The following is a 17,855-nucleotide window of genomic DNA, read 5'->3' on the forward strand; positions in this document are numbered from 1 at the left end:
GGAGAGACACTCTTCATCTGGCTCCTCTGATGAGACCTGTCCAGTATAGTTGAACCTCTGGCATAGCTGTCATCTTCCTCAGAGCATGCAAGTCCCACAACCAAGTCAAGGTAGCACCTCACTGGGGGTATTATTATTATTTATTATTATTATTTTGGGGTAACTTAATTTTGTGTGTGCTTGACTTTTTACTGTGTGCGCAGGTTTGACAAATAGTCTATGCAGGCACATGTGCATACAGTAGAGGCAACATAGTTCTCTATAGCAACTTCTGATAAAAGAAACGTGATATTACATTCAACTTCCTGTGTCCCTTGTAAGTATCAGTCAGTGAATTTTTCTGCTCTGAAATATCATTCATGATTTAAGAGGTGCATGCATGTTCCCATTTATTGTGTAATGAGATGAACTAAGAATATTGCATCTTTCTAATACCAAATTATGATGCCTTAACTATAAGTCTTAGCCACCGCAGAATTATGGGGTTTCTATAGTAGGAAAATAAAGCTTGCTGGGACCTAGCTAGCATAACCTGCTAGGACTTTGTAAGCTTAGAATGTTGTCTAAACCCAGATAAAATATGTTAACCAAAAATGGTAACCATGGTTATGTATAATTTGAACATGGATTGGGGGAATCCAGATTTACAGATGGGAGGCATGAGCAGCTGAAAACAGAGTTGCTCCAGCTGCAGCAGGTCTATCTTTTTGCCCTACTGCAGGCATGCAACTGGTAAAATAAAGATACCAAGGGATGAAGGAATAGCCAGCCTGCTCTCACCAGATGCATAATGGCTCAATCAGACCACTGCAGTTTGTTTTTATTTTTTACTAAAACCTTTTTAAAAAGCAAATAGGAAACCATTTCTGCCATTATAAAGGCAATTGAATTATCTGATGAAAAGGATGATAACTAGCAAACCTTGCCAGGCAGCATTCTTTATCCACGGTTATCACTAAGCCAGGTTTAGCATGTCATGCTGGTACTTACCACACATACTCAAGCATTGCTTCTCTTCCCCTCTCCTTTTTAGGATTATCATATTAGTTGTGTGACTGGAGAAAAGTCTTATTATGCATATGCCATCTTTCAGTGGACCTAATTTGGTTTGTTGGGAAACTAAAAGAATAAAACATAAAGATTGCTTAGCTAGTGTTTAAATTGTCAGCAAACCATGTTTCAGAGTACTGTATAAAGGGGTTATCTGTTAGTGGAAGTAGAGAAGAATGCTCCTATAGCCCATGAAAGTGGAGGCAGCAGACACCACCACAAACTCTAATGATGCCAAGATGGGGATGCTCAGTCACACTATTATGCAAATGCTTCAAGTAACTATTTGGGTCCCAATATCTGATCCAAAATGATGTCATAAATATTTGGTCATTACAACCCCCTGCCAGCTTCCCGAACCAACACTCATGAATGGAGACAAAATCCCCACTGAATGGTAGTTGTATGGCACAGTCCTGAGATAGGGGGCAAAAGAATGGTTCAATGCAAGAGAGTTTTGGCAAGTCCAGATTGTTGCAGAAATAAGAAAAATGTATACATAGCTTGATTTCTGCAGATAGCGTAGAGTCTAAACTGCAAAGCCGGTTCCCCTCCCAGGCACTTTCTTGAATTTCTTCTTTCTAGCATTTTCACACATGTGCAAGATCCACATTTTTCCGATCAACCAAATGTTGATCCATTGGTTGCAATAGGAATTTACTGACCGGCTTGTTGCCCGAGCCAGACATTGTACTGGAGTAAAACAATAACTCATTCCCATCTTTTGTGGTTTCTGAGTAAGAGCCTTTGGGCCACGAGGTTAGTTTTTAAGAAAAAAGAAACCTAACTTTCCCATTACACATAGTAATAGCACAATTTGTTTATTAGATTAGAAAGATGTGTGAGAGAGATACAGATCAACAGCAGTTAGTCTAAATTACCAAAATGGGAAGGTTTAATCTCTCTCAAAAGTAACTGTGAGTTTCAGATACAACATCAAGTTCAAATGAACATAGGAGGAGTCCCCAATTCTAAACTTCATTTAAAATTTTGAGAACATATAGTAGATCCTTTTGTAAAACTCCTTCTGGTACACAAAATGCTGCCACTGGTTTAACAGACTGGTACCAGGACAGGCACACCCCATGCTCAGACAGGATGCTACTTACAACTGCTAACCTTTGCCCTTTGTCTGGACACATAGGCTCATTTTCAAAACCCATTTTGTGATGGGTTGCCATCACCAAAAGCTGGAGGCAGGACTATAACCACTTAGATAAACTCTCAGGAAAATACAGGAACTGGATTTTCTTCATATTTATTGAAGAAAGTTGGAAGGCAACTAGCTAGCCAGCTAAACAAAGTTCAAAACCTGTTATATTTGGGTTTGCTTCCAGCCCTACTTAACAGGTGGCTTGGCTCCTTCTTTTAGATGGGCTGGACCATCTCCACCTGTCCTTTACTTTTGTAATTTATTTATTATTATATTGTTTCTTATTGATAGTATGAGAGCCCTCACATAAAGCTTTTATGGCCAATTTGGAATTTCCAAAGGGATTTTGGAAATTCATTTTGGAAATAAAGTTCATGCTAGAGATGGATGCTTTGCTTTGCAACATGCCAGTGACCCATCATATGTTACTCACTGAAGAAGTGAACAGGGAGAGCTAACAGGAGTCTGCCAGAGGAGTTCAGCAGGAAAAAGAAAGGAGGGTAACCAGAGAAGTTGTGTATTCTGATTGAGTTACTGCTTCCTGCTGAGTAAGCATCGCCTAGCCTATAAAAGGACTATAAAGCAGCCATGTTCCAGGGAATAGGCTCACTGAAGCAATAAACAAGGTGAGCTAACAGCACTTTGCCTGGGGAGTTTAAAGTGGAATCCATATCAAATGTTCCCTCTAAGTTAAATTTTTGATTTGGCTAGCTTAAGATCCTGAAAGAAAATGAAAAGATATAAAAGCTTGGAGGTATTTTAAGAAAACAGGAATGAAAATGAATGACCATGACTGTAACAACCTGAGAGGGGAACAAGAACCCTAGTGAGTTTCTAGTGCTGGTGCTCTACGAAGCAACCGTGAAGATGAATGGAGAAAAGTCTGCAGTTGTAATCTGCAATGCTAGTGGTCTTCCTGGCTGAAAACAGCCTGGTATATATTTACACAAAGTTCAAGCTCATGACAATCCTTGAATTCAAAACAAAATCAAAAGATTGAAGCAGCAGTGAAAAGGTTTAAGCAAATCACTACACAGAAACTGCCAATGGAATCAACTTTCTGTAAGTAGGACAGTCAACGAGTAAGCCCAGAAGCAAGAAACATAGAAGATATTCTGCACCACTGCATATCAGAACAATTTCCAGATCCTTGCAGATGAAGCAGGCTCTGGATATATTAGAACACAATTAGGACATATCACCACCAAATACATCTCAGAAAGAAATTTACGTGGGCTCTGGTGGCATGCAGGAGGAAGGCTAGGGAAGAGAATGCTGCAACTCAGTGATTGGCTGTACAAATGGTGTCAACAGAAGATATTTGGTTCCTGGGCCCATAAACTGAGTTATTTAGATGACACAAGGTATGATGTACTTTACAAGGTCTGGTTGTCCAAAGCATGGTGAGCTTGATTACTAGGGTTTTAAACTGAATCCCATGGAGAGTAGAAATGCAAACCCTGAAGTCAGGATTTCAGATAAAGTTTTCTGCACTGTAGAATAATAGAATCTGGTAGAAGAATCAGTGAGAGTATGTACATATGGCTGTTGTATGGATCCAACAATATCAGTTGCAAGTTTGGCCCAAGGATGAAATGGTAGTAGAAGAGGGCACAATGGCAGATCATCATGTATAGACTGTTTTCAGACAAACAGCAGAGTTTCTCATAAAGATGTTCCACATCTGAGTCCATATTAGGCCAGTAAAATTTAGCATTTGGTTTACTCCAAGCCCTGGTGTATCTCATGAGCTAACTTTAACAATTTGTGCACTTTCAATTGCATAGCAATCGGCTCATCCCACAACAACAGATCATTGCATACAGAAAGTTTGGCAGCAACATGCTGAAATGGTTGCAGCGAAGCAGGAATTATTCATGGCCATTTGTTAGTTTCAGTAGTATGCCAGAGTCTTGGGAGCACAGCATCTTGTTGAGAAGCAAGGTGAATTTCTTTAAATGATAATGCCTCAAAAGCCAGCATATGTAAATCAACAACCTAACAAACATATTCCTCCACCAATGACTTGGTTCCTGAATCAAGCAATGGAAGACACAATAAGGAACCAGCTATGTTATCTTTCCCAAAATGTGTTGAGGAACAAAATCATAAGCTTGCAAACTCCTATCAAGAGGCTGAATATCAGGAAGTAAAATAATGTTTTTATATTGCTGAAGCGTGTATGGGTGGTTTGTGATCTGTCAGCTGCACAAATGGATGTCCTCATAGATATATATTAAAAGGTTCTACAGCACACACACTTCCCAAAGTTTCACGTTCAATCTAGAAATATCTCCACAAAGAAAGTGAAAGGCTGACACATAGAACAGGTTTCTTTCATCTGTCCTCCACTCTGTAGCAAGATGGAAGCAGTTCCCACAGGACTGACATCAGTCACCACAAAAGTTGGTGCATTCAGATTATAAACCAGACTAGATGTGCTAGAAACTGGAAGACCCTGAATTCTAGTCCCGCCTAGGCACAAAGCCAGCTGGGTGACCTTGGGCCAGTCAATTTCTGTCAGCCCTAGGAAGAAGGCAATGGCAAACCACTTCTGAAAAACCATGCGAAGAAATCTACAGGAACTTGTCCAGGCAGTCTCCGAGAATCAGACCTGATTGAACAGATTTTAAAAAATGGTAAAGAACATAAATTAACAAATGAAATGAATCAAAGAAATGTATGTTGTATGTCTGTGAAATAAAAGAAAAGGGAAAGATGTAGTATATCTGAATGAAGGTGGCCAGATCTTGTGGAGTGGAATTAATGAATGCATGCAGGATGTAGATATAATTATGAATGAAAGGGCTAAAATGTATGTCAGAAAATATGAATTAGTGTCATCTACATTGTGGGGGTGGGGGTGAAAATGGGAATCCATAGGTTGGTGATAGTTGCATGTTATGCTCTAGTGAATTATAATAATGTAAATGAATGGGGGGGGGGGAATTGTTCAACATTCTGAATGAATTACAGTTCAAGAGAAAGTGTTATTTTCTCTTAAAATGATTATTGATTTGACTGTTTATGATGAAAGATTGAGAGAATTAGTGAAGAGTACAAGTGTGGTGAGAGTTTCTGAATATGGGACAGACTACTTTTTGTTAGTGTCAAGTGTGGGTCTTGAGAAAAATGGTCCTAAAAAAAAAGAAGGGGAAGAAACAAGAATGAAAGTAGAATGACTGCAAAATGTAAAATTATAAATCCTATATGAAGAAACGTATTAGAAGTTAGATGACTCTTCCAGCAGAATGAATGGAAAGTGGGCGTAAGGAAAGAGGATATGGAAGTTGCTCAGAACAGTGTGGAAAGAATATTTATTTATTTATTAAATTACACTTAATAGCTGAAGCTGTTGGGACAATTTAAATAAGACACACTGAAAAACAATTTTGAATAAAAATATGTGTGAAATTAAGAACACCATATAAACTAGGCAGCAATATGAATTAAAACATAATTAAGAGCCAATTAAAAAGACTGGGAAAATAGAAAGGTCTTCGGCCAGCACCAAAATAACACTAGTGTGTGTGCCAGCTGAATTTCTCTGGGGAGGTAATGCCCTGAGTAAGGCCCACCACAGAAAAAGCTCTCCCCTTTGTAGAAGCTCACCTCACTTCCTTTGGGGAGGGGACCTGGAGGAGTTTCTCATTGGAAGATCTTAAGGTCCAGGGGGTACATATGGAAGAAGGTACTCCTTCAGGTAAACTGGTCCTAAACTGTTTAAGGCTTTAAAGGTCAAAATTAGCATTTTTGAAACAGACTGGCAGCCATTGCTGATAACAAAGAAATGCATAATATGGTCGTATTGGCCAGCCCCAGAGAGCAGTATAACTGCTCTATTTTGAACTAACTGAAGTTTCTAGACCATTTTCAAAAGCAACCCCATGTACAATGCATTGCAATAATCCAACTGGGAAATTATGAGAGTGTAAATAACTGTTGCAAGGCTGTCTCTATCCAGGTGAGCTGGTAAATTAGCTGAAACTGATAAAATGTACTCCATGCCACTGAGGCCACCTGAGCTATTGATAGTGATAAAACTAGGAGCATCCCCAAATTATGAACCTGTTCTTTAGGGTGAGTGCAGAGCCCTCCAGGACAGGCAAGGCACCACTCAGCTGGACAGATGAACCATCCACAAACAGTATCTCCGTCTTGTCTGGACTGAGTCTCAGTTTACTGGCAGTTACCCAGCTCATTATGTTACAAAGTTCTGCAGAAGTGCCTGGAGTTTCACTAGTGAGCAGTATGAAAGTGGAATAAAATGAAATAAGCTATGGATGAGGAAAAATGCATATAAGAAAATGATTGCTAGAAAAATGAGGAGGAAAGATATTGTATAATGTGTACTAACAAAAATGGTTGCAGAGAATATAGTCAGAGACAACAAGGAATAGTTAAGATTTATTTATTTATAAGTTTTATAACCTGCCTCTCTCCAAGGAATTAAAAGGGACAGAGAAACTGCAGAGTGATTTTGGTGGAAATAAAAAAAATGTATTTTGGAATGAAAGGGGATAAACAAGGAGCCTCCAGCAAAATGAATAGAATAAAAAAAATTAAAGTGATGAAATGATTTGGAATTGAACTGAAGTGAGGGAATGCTGAAAGGAGTATTTTAGAGATTTGTGTAGTGATATATTGAAGAGTGGAATTGAAATGAATGCTATAAATATTAGTGTCCAGGGGAAAAAAATAACGAAAAGGTGTGAAATGGCAGAGACTATACACATATATTTTTGCTCTTCAGCATGGCATTGAAAAATGTATGAATGTGAGAAGTAAAGTTGATTGTACATAGTTGATTTAGAGAAAATGTATAAAAGAGTTACTACCCTTGAATTATGGAATGTTTTGTATGAATATGGAGTTGATCATTGGTTGCTGAATATACAAGTGGTATGTGATAGAAGTAAAACATGCATGAAAATAAAATGCTATTAAGCAGGGAATAAGACAAGGATGCATGATGTCATCTTAATGGTTTAATGCATTTATGGATAAATGTATAAGTAATGCTTGTAGTGACGTGGTTGGGAACATGAACGTATATGTGCAGATGATACCATGTTGCTGATGCAGCAAGGAGTATGGATCTGAATATGAATGTATCCAAAATGAAGGTAGTTCTATATCTAAATTCAGCGTAAGGGGCCAAAAATTAATAAACAAATATTATATTCAAAAGCTCAAGCAGGGAGATGGAATATTAGATTCCTTAATATTTCACATTGTTTTGATACCTTGCAGTTTAGTTAATCTGTTTAACAGAGCAAGATTATTCTACTTTGGGGGTAAAATATAGATTATTTACTAAAGTAAAACGGAATGACATTTTTTCAGCCATCAACAAAATGTAGTAAATTTACAATTAATAATTATTTTTTGAGCTGTTCTTTAAAGATGTGAAATAGGTGACATAAAGTTTTAATTCCTACAGCATCTCTTTTAATCCCATTGTCAAGCCATCCCAGTTAACCCAGTATCTAGGCTAAGAGGCTTCTGCCCTGGAAACAAACCTAAACAGAAACAGCATTAATAAAAAAACTCAGGACAATCGTGGCTTCAATTATTCAGGATTCCGTTTTTATTTGTCTGGGATAAGTGAAATAACTACCAGAAAATTAAGCCTTTTTGGGGAAAAACAGCATTTGGAGATTTTAGAAAATAATCCAAGACAACAATTTATAAAATGGGGATGCTTTTAATTTACTAAAGGACCATATACTATCCTAAAGAGCAGCACCCACAGGGTACGTGCATCAAGCTCAGCAAGAAAGAACATCATGATGCAAACCCCACCTCTTTTGTAAGTGCACCAGCATCACACTCACATTCAAAACGGGGGGCTCTTGTACTGCCACGCTCCATCCAACTTGCTGATTTTAAGCCTTTCAGCACTACTCCCCCCCCCCCCCAAGTCACTGCTAAACAAACCCTTAAAGAGATGCGGAAGGCAGACTTAAAAGAAACCATACATCAACCCATGTGGGAAGGAATTTGGCAGAAAAACTTTCCAAGCCGTTCCTACATTACTGAGAATTGTTTGAAGTTAATTTATAAATGGAACTCCCATGCAGCTTACTAAATTTACAGAATCATACTCCCAAATTTTTCGGAAAGACCACGGAAAAAAAGGACCTTTTTTCCATTTTTGGCGGGAATGCCCTAAAATGAAAATCTTTTGGAATAAGTTGAGTGGAACAATTATCTCCAAAGTATTTTTGGCAGAAATAAAATCATGTTTGTTGTCAATCTGTCCTCAGCCCAGTTTAAAAACTATATCAAAAGAAGTCTTAATTATCCTAAAGGGGGCAGCCAGGTAAACAATACAGTGGCTCTATTTTGGGAATCAGACTTTTTCCCATCACTTGGGATATGGTTAAATAAAGCATGGTATACAGTGTCAATTAAGAAAAACTAACCCCAAAATTAAAGTTATTAAAGGATATGCAGACCTAAAATACTTTTATGACACGTAGCATCCTTTTGTGAATTTTATTAGTACCGATAATAACGATGCTCAGGACAATACAATACTCTGGTCAAATATTTAATTTGATAATCTTGTACATTGTTGTTATGTTTCTTGATTATCTTTTTTTTTTGTTGTCTTTTTTTTTCCAATGAAGTATTAAATATATTAAAAAGATAGTTTGCAAGAGTAGAAAGACATTATGAAGGATATTCATGTAAAGTAGCTATGTATCCTTTACTTTCTCTGATTTCATGCTTTTAATTCCTTGGGGGTGGAGGTATTCTTTTGGGGGGGGGTCTGCAAAATGTTGCATATTCTGAAAGAGAATAGCATCATGGGGAGGTACGTATGTGAGTTGATTTTTTTTTTTTTTTTGGTATGAGACTGATAATAGCTTTCTCTACAGTGGATTATGGGAGAAAGACCATTCCTTCCTCAGTTATTTTATTAACTCTGAACTTTATTGCATTATTTTATCCCATAAGTATTTTTATCCTGAAAAGCAACCTAGGTAGAAATAGCACGTCTGCTACAGAAATCCAGACAAAATTTGACGGCTTTTTAACTCATATGATTTAGTCTTGCTGAGCCATAGCTGCTTTTTGCTTTTAATTGCAACATAACTTAACATAATCCTGGGAAAAATAGAGTAGTCAAAGATGTAATTGTGATATTGGATTATACTGCTAAAATATGGAATTAAGATTTTATAAAGAGCTTTGGCTTTATTAAGCCTGGGGCTTAGCAAAGAGAATAATTTACATAAATAGAAAGAAACTTTTACTCCTAACATGTAGGAATGGATTCAAGATATGTGTTTATCAAATTTTTAATTGTATTTATATTCTAAAAATGAGAAGATGGAGCAGTAACTTTCTATATGGTCTCAATTTAATAAGTTTAAAGATTGAATTAATCTTATACTGATACTGCATAGATCTTATTTTTATCTTTTTTTAATTAGTTTCTTTTTTCTTCTTAATCACTATAATGTATATATTTTGGGTTTTTTACTATAGAATCACTTTTGCTATTTATTAATGAAATACAAAAAAAAAAACCTTACAATCAATAAAACCTTACTACAAAACCTTACTATCAATAAAAAAGATAGTGATTATACAGTGGAGAAGTAAAACCTAAATGTATTAAAGTAATTAAAATAAAATAAACATGACTAAAAAAGAAAACTGATTAACAGAAAAAAATGTGGACAACTTGAAAGGTCTTGCTTGGTGGACTTGTAAAAGATTCTGGATTCAAATATATATAATGGTACAAAGAATTTTAAAAATTCAGCTGAAACCAGAACTTTTCTTGCTGGGATTAATGGATAGTCAATTAGAAAAGAGCTATGAAAGATTATTTTTATATACAGTTACTGCTGTGAGACTATTATATACGTATAAATGGAAAGATTCTGAAATACCCACAACAGAGGAATGGTTGGTGAAGATGACAGAACTAGCAAAGATGGCAAAATTAACTTGTGTGATTAGAGAAAGATCAACAACTACATTTACCAGTGATTGGAAACCACTTATGGACTTTTTGCTGAAAAAAGAGAAAAATGGATTTGTGATTTATGGGTTTGAAGATTAGAAACAGTAGCTTAACCTTAGAGAGAGAGGGTAAAATATAAATGCATTGATAACTGCTGTCAGAAAGATTGGATATAATCTTTTCTTTTTCTACATACTTTCTTATTATTCATTATTCTTCCTTATTTTCTTTGTTTCTTTTATAATATTCCTATTGTTTTTATCTTGTTAAAAATTCCAATAAAAATCATATTAAAAACAACAGAAAAAAGATGTAAAACTAACTACTGATGATGTAAAACTACTGATGATGTAAAACTAACATTAAATTTATATAATGATATAAAATTAACTAAATTCAAGGCATTATTAAAGCTAGACCATATAGAGACACATTGTGCCATCTTCTCATTAAAGACTTCTCAAAAATAGATTACAAAATGCCAATATAAAATATCTATCCCTTTTAAAAATTATTTGAGGAGTCAAATAGACATGTTGTTTTTTCTATGAATGAATGTCATTTTTAGATCATACATTCATATATTTTAACACTGGGACTTAATGATTTATCAAAACTGAATATTCCAATTCTTCATTCCACAACTGAGATATATAACTAACTTGCATTTTACTGTTTAATTCCTTACAAATCTGAATTGTTGGTTTCCATTCAGGTGCTACATCTCATAAGAATCCTAACACCGTAGGTACCTTGGATGCTGTTAGAGCATTCAGACATACTGCTTAACTAATACATGTTTCAATCGTATATATCGCCAAGCAAATATCATATGTAAGTCATATTCAGCATGCAATCTCTCAAAGACTTTAAAACAACTATTAGAAATCAACTGATCTAAAGGGTTGATCCCTTGTTTAGCCCAAGCATTTCCATAAAATCCTAGTTACTTTCCAGTCTGGGTTATTTCACAGAGTCAATTTCTTATGTGATTTGGAATCAAAATGTAACTGTTTATCTATTAATAATCAAATGTGCCTGGTAGCTTTCAAGGCTGGAAACTGTTTAGTACAAATGGACACTAAAGCTTGCCAAGATTTCAAAGGTGTTACTCACCTGGTCTTCAAAGAAGCTCGACAGCAGCATTTTTACTATAGAATCATTAATGTATTTTTTGCTATTGCTTGTTATATTTCACCAATAAAAATAAAACTTAAAAAACTACAGAAATCCAGACAACCACTAGATGGCAGCAAAGAGCTACAGAAAGCTCTAAAAAGGCTATTGGTTTTATTTCCTATGCCTTTATAAAATGTTCCCAAATTAAAACGTCAATAAATTCATTAAAATAGGACAATTAAAATACAATAGAAGTACAGTACAGTATAAAAGCACTTTGCAGAATTAGAGCAAACATACTAAATAACATAAAAATAATGCTCAGACCATTAAAAAGTTTAAGAACATAATCTTTTCCTGGCACTAAAGTAACATTAGGATAAAGCATTAGGAGAGTTTGTCTGAGGAAATCTCTCTACATTGTGATACCACCAGATGATACTTTAAATGGCAGAAATATCTGAAGATCCAACTGCCTAGGCAGGCATATGAGGATAGTTAGTTGTCCTTCAGATATCCCAATTCCAACCCATAAAGAGCTTTACTATTTGCAGTTTCAACATAGTTATAGCCTTTCCCAACACATCTGTTGGGACACAACTCCAAGAGTATATAATGAGATGCCTGGAAAAGTGGCGATCCCCAATGTATGGAAAATTCTCTTCCACTTTTTTCTATTGTCCTTATTTAACTGGATGAACAAGGACATATTTTTGAAATTTATTTCAAAAGAGAAGACAATTTTGGAAAAATTCTCATGAATGAAAAGTGTCTTTTTGTTGTGCTTACTTAGTTATGAGATTGCCTAGGGTGTGCATGTTCTGTCATTCATGATCCAATCAGTCTCCATTGGATCCTACCTTTGAAAAATGGATGGAGAATTTCTCCTTCCCTTGCAGAAATCTGAAGAACTTGTCCAACCAGTTCCTCTGCCCAGAGATTTCAAGGAGAATTTGAAGATTCTTTGTGACCTTTCAACTTGGATCTCAGCATATCTGAAGAGTGTCAGATTGAGGAAGGCTGGTCATTAACAGTTTCAGAAGCCAGTAAGAAGTCCAGGAGAATGAATAAGTCATGCTCTCTCTGCCACAGATCATCAGTGAGAGTGACCATGGTAGTTTCAGTGCTAAAGACAGATATGGCTGCCAATTCAAATGGGTCTGGAAACTCAGTCTTATCTAAGGCTACCTACTCAAGCATCTTACTTAAGTATAAAAGTTAGCAGCTTTCTAATTATTAAAATATTTTCATTCCAAGGCAGTGTTCTTTCAAGGTAATCAGATCACTGGTTATCATAACTCTGAATATTACCTACAAGGTCCAGTCAACCAAACACCTTCCTGCAATCTTTTTAACTAACAAGTGTTATGTTATTCTCAAAGGTAGCATTCACATCTGTACTTGGCAAGAGAAAGCTGCCCAAATTAGTGCAATTCAACAATGCTAAGATTGATTGATCAGATTTTTCAAAATGGCTTAGTGAACTTCTGTCAGTGCACTACTCTTTTTATTTTCCAATCCAGTTTTCAATGTAGATGTGTTTTCTGGTTGTTCAGTTTGTGTTTTCCAGATTGTTGTATGCTGAATAGTATATTATTTTCCATGCTTCTCCATAGCAAGGAGAGCAGGTTTTAAATATTTGCATCTTGTACTGGTCTAATTGACTGTAATAAAGTTTTTATTTATATATATATAGAAATATATATATATATATTTGCATAAATACCTGAAGTAGATTACAGTAATACACACACACACAGAGTACTGTGCAAAAGTTTTAGGCAGGTGTGAAAAAATGCTGTAAAATAAGAATGGTTTCAAAAATATATATTGTAATTGTTTATGTTTATCAATTTACAAAATGCAAAGTGAGCAAACAGAAGAAAAATCTAAATCAAATCACTATTTGGTGTGACCACCCTTTGGCTTCAAAGCAGCATCAATTCTTACACTTGCACACTTTGTACATTTGCACAAAGTCAGGGATCTTGTAGGATTAGAGTCAGGTGTATGATTAACCAATTATACCAAGCAGGTACTAATGATCATCAATTTCATATGTAGGTTGAAACACTGTCATTAACTGAAAGAGAGACAGCTGTGTAGGAGGCTGAAAACTGGGTGAGGAACAGCCAAACTCTGCTACTAAGGTGAGGTTGTGGAAGATAGTTTCATGTCACAGGTCATACACCATGGCAAGACTGAGCACAGCAACAAGACACAAGGTAGTTATACCACATCAGCAAGGTCTCTCCCAGGCAAACATTTCAAAGCAGACTGGGGTTTCAAGATATGCCGTTCAAGCTCTTTTGAAGAAGCACAAAGAAACGGGCAACACTGAGGACCGTAGACGCAGTGGTCAGCCAAGGAAACTTACTGCAGCAGATGAAAGACACATCCTGCTTACTTCCCTTCGACATCGGAAGATGTCAGCAGTGCCATCAGCACAGAACTGGCAGAAACCAGTGGGACCCAGGTACACCCATCTGCTGTCCGGAGAAGTCTGGGCAGAAGTGGTCTTTATGTGGCCAAAAAGCCATACCTCCGACGTGGAAACAAGGCTAAGCAACTCAACTATGCATGAAAACATAGGAACTGGGGTGCAGAAAAGTGGCAGCAGGTGCTCTGAACTGATGAGTCCAAATTTGAAATATTCGGCTGTAGCAGGAGGCAGTTTGTTTGCCGAAGGGCTGGAGAGTGGTACAATAATGAGTGTCTGCAGGGAACAGTGAAGCATGGTGGAGGTTCCTTGCAAGTTTGGGGCTGCATTTCTGCAAATGGAGTTGGAGATTTGGTCAGGATCAATGGTGTCCTCAATGCTGAGAAATACAGGCAGATACTTATCCATCATGCCATACCATCAGGGAGGCGTGTGATTGGCCCCAAATTTATTCTGCAGCAGGACAACAACCCCAAACATACAGCCAATGTCATTAAGAACTATCTTCAGTGTAAAGAAGAACAAGGAGTCCTGGAAGTGATGGTTTGGCTCCCACAGAGCCCTGATCAAAACATCATTGAGTCTGTCTGGGATTACATGAAGAGACAGAAGGATGTGAGGCAGCCTACATCCACAGGAGATCTGTGGTTAGTTCTCCAAGATGTTTGGAACAACCTATCTGCTGAGTTCCTTCAAAAACTGTGTGCAAGTGTACCTAGAAAAAATTGATGCTGTTTTGAAGGCAAAGGGTGATCACACCAAATATTGATTTGATTTGGATTTCTCTTCTGTTCGCTCACTTTGCATTTTGTAAATGGATAAACATAAACAATTACAATATATATTTTTGAAAGCATTCATACTTACAGCATTTTTCACACCTGCCTAAAACTTTTGCACAGTATTGTATGTATATATATAAAATGTTAACTAATTCCCTGTTTACCCTTCTTCAAGTAAAAACCCACCATTTGTCCTCCTTTGGGTGTTTTAGAGTTCCTAATGATAGATGCTAAGCAGCAAAACAACTGAATGTGGGATTTTCTTCCTAGGATCATGGATGTGGCATATAGACATTGCTTGGGAAGAAGATGGCCTGTTGTAGTACAGGTGGCTGGATTAAATCAGGGGATAGCCAGAATTCATATATGACCATTAAGACTAGCAGCATTTATAATAAACCATAATAACTTTAAAATGTTGACATTTGCATTTCTTACAAACAGTTAAGTTGCATCATTTGCATACTGATGTCATTATTAATTTGTCCTTTGCTCCTCCTTGCAGACCCCCATATAATTACACTATGTGTAATTCTACATCTATACCACTTATGAATAAGTTTCTTTAATAAATTACATAACAATAAAATAGGGCTTTGAGGCTTCTACACTTAAAACAAATAAAAGCTACAATGTATCTATCTTACCAGACTTTAGTAAAGTAAGATGTAGTACTTCTTCATGGACTGACCCAACTCTGTGGGCAGGGCTTAATTGGGTTATTCTTTCCCATGGAGGAGGCACCAACCCCATTTCTATTAAGTGTCCATATGGTGTTTAATGTTTGATAGATCTCTTGCCCACTTTTCAGAATTAAACTATCACAGAGTGGATCACAATTAAAGAAACAAAACAGCCAATCAAACCTCCATATATATTCTTAAGCTCTCAGAAGGGGATATTCCCCAAAATTATTGGGACATTTAAGCATTTATCAATGAAACAGGATCCACTCCAAAAAAAAAAATTAAAAACTCAACAGATAAAGGGCTCTTCTAGGTAAGTCATCACAGCTGAATAGCTACTTTGACATTCAATGTGGGTAGAAACCAGCAAGAGAAACTAGTCATGGCTTTCTGGAATATGTTCAAACACCCCATCACCACTATTTGACAGCTTATAGATATCACAGTAATTCCTAACCATACTTCCCACATGGGAATTCTGTAATGTGGAAAATGTACTGCCTCATGTACATTTAATCAAAAGTATGTTGAACTGAAATCAGTGGGTTGGATCCAGACACAGTCCTATCTAGAGAAGACCGAGTTTAATCTCAAGACTAAAGTTATCCCTCTTGCTTCAACATCTACTTCATGTAATCTGGATCTTGTCCCATTAGACTTTTTCCAACTCTGTTGGAAAACTGACTTCATTTCCAAGACCATTCAGAGAAAAACATTAGGCTGATATGGAAATTATTTGATCAGGATATGAAGGCAGCCCTCCACCATCTTGGGCTGTAAGGTGTACTGGTGGTGAAGGCTCCTTTTCACGAGTCTGACCAGTGAATGCAGATCGATCTATCTTTCTCTGTGGATTTTTCTAACTGTTGCCAAGTAAATCAATTCACCCCCCAGAAGGAGCATCCCTCAGGACCCAGGAGGAAGGCACGGTCTTTGCAGGTGTGCCCGCGCCCCGCTAGGAGCCTTTGGTAGCAGCAGAAGGGGGTGTTGCCTTCATCATCTGACAGGCACGACGAGTCCCCCGCGCTCTCTCCCTCCTGCCCGCAAATGAAAAGGCTCCGCGCACCCCGGCGCAGGGGCGAAATGCCCGCAGGAGCCGCCGGCCGCCTGCAAAGATGTTGCACTGGAATGAGGAAGTGGAGTGGCGAGGGGAGGGACTGAGAGCGGAGCTGCCTCCTGCCGCTCTGCTTGGCCGAGGAGCAGCAGCAGCAGCACATGGAACTGGAGAGATCTGGGCGAGTTGTTTGCATCCAGCTCCGGCCAGAGCAGGTACCGTATTTTCGCGCCAGAGCGCGCCCATCAAAATTGGTCGTGTCGTACTCTGCCGCTTCTGACAGACAGAAAGAAAAAAAGAAAACCTTTCTCTTTCTTTCTTTCTTTCTTTCTTTCTTTCTTTCTTTCTTTCTTTCTTTCTTTCTTTCTTTCTTTCTTTCTTTCTTTCTTTCTTTCTTTCTTTCTTTCTTTCTTTCGCCACTTGGAGCTGTTTACTCTGCTGCAGCAAACTTTTGGGGAAGGGAGTGGGAGGCAGAAGTTTTAGTAAGTAGTGAGAGGCAGACGGAGAAGAGCTTGCAGTGAAGTGCGTGCACTTGGGACAAGTGACAGAGAATTTCTCTTATAAAAAAAACTTATCATGAACAAATATCGGGCTGAATTCTGTATTCGGAAGAGGGGAAACTTTCTAAGGGACAGGCCAGGCTTGCCTTAAACCTGGGAAGATGCTTGTTTATTTCTTGAGCCACGTTTGCATTTTTTTTTTCATTACAAATTGACCCGTTAGTTGTAATCTGTCAAAAGGAGATTATGAAGTTTTGCTCTTGCTCCCAAAAGCCTGAATTTCTGAAAGAGATAAGGGATTCCTGTATGCATGCAATTTTAAACTCTAAGGAAAAATGATAAGAAACTCAAAATGAATTCAAAGCTGAAGGGTTGGGTGGAGGACGATGAAAGGCACTAAGCTTAAAAAAAATAACAATTATTTTCAGAAATATTTCCTGTCATTATTTGGGGCAATTTCTACCTCTTTTTAAGTTATTGCAGCACAGAAACACAAGATGAACATTTTTTTCTGAACTTTACAACGACAACCTCATCCCCCCCCCCCCAAATCCCAAAATATGGGGTAAATATTAAGCAAGGATTCGTAAGACATCCAAATATTGGGCATTAGATAAATATTAATCCTGGGCAACAAGTTTAACCCAAAATTTCCAAAAGGTGGCCATGTTAACTGCCTGGAGTAAAACCAACAGAGTCCCATGAGTTGCAGGCATGCGCTTCCAGTGTTACCTATAAAGGATCTATGAAAGCTTATCCCACTAGTAAATTAAAATTAAGGAGTCTTTAAAATTATGCATTGAAGAGTGACATCAAATGAGTTGTAGCAGTAATGCAACACTTAGAAAACACAACCAAATACGAATATTACATTTTTAAAATTGATTTATTTTCATTTTATTGTAAATATTATATCTCCCTTTTCTGCTAATGGCTGCCTATTACTAGTAAACAAGCTAAACAAAGAAGTTAGATTTGGAAAGTTATACGCTGGGCAGAGTCAGAGTTGAAGGGTGAGCTTTTTATGGACTTATGTCTAATCAGCAAGTTTAATTATTGAAAGAAGTCAATTCTCCATGTTTCTAAA

General features: G+C 37.2%; 1 protein-coding gene across 3 annotated transcripts in view; it reads left to right on the top strand.

Annotated features, from left to right (window-relative positions):
* The first annotated feature begins 16,329 nt into the window (after positions 1 to 16,329).
* IKZF1 (IKAROS family zinc finger 1) overlaps positions 16,330 to 17,855 on the top strand; it is an 83,446-nt gene continuing 81,920 nt past the window's right edge. For all 3 annotated transcript variants that reach the window (XM_088150116.1, XM_088150118.1, XM_088150119.1), the window contains exon 1: positions 16,330 to 16,483. In XM_088150116.1, the coding sequence (XP_088006242.1) occupies positions 16,330 to 16,483 (154 nt within the window). The remainder of the gene's footprint in view (positions 16,484 to 17,855) is intronic.

The sequence above is a fragment of the Python bivittatus genome, unplaced genomic scaffold (assembly GCF_059951505.1).
Source record: "Python bivittatus isolate LINGU-HERP-01145 unplaced genomic scaffold, Pbiv_v1 ctg000610_np1212, whole genome shotgun sequence".
NCBI classification, from domain to species: Eukaryota; Metazoa; Chordata; class Lepidosauria; order Squamata; family Pythonidae; genus Python; species Python bivittatus.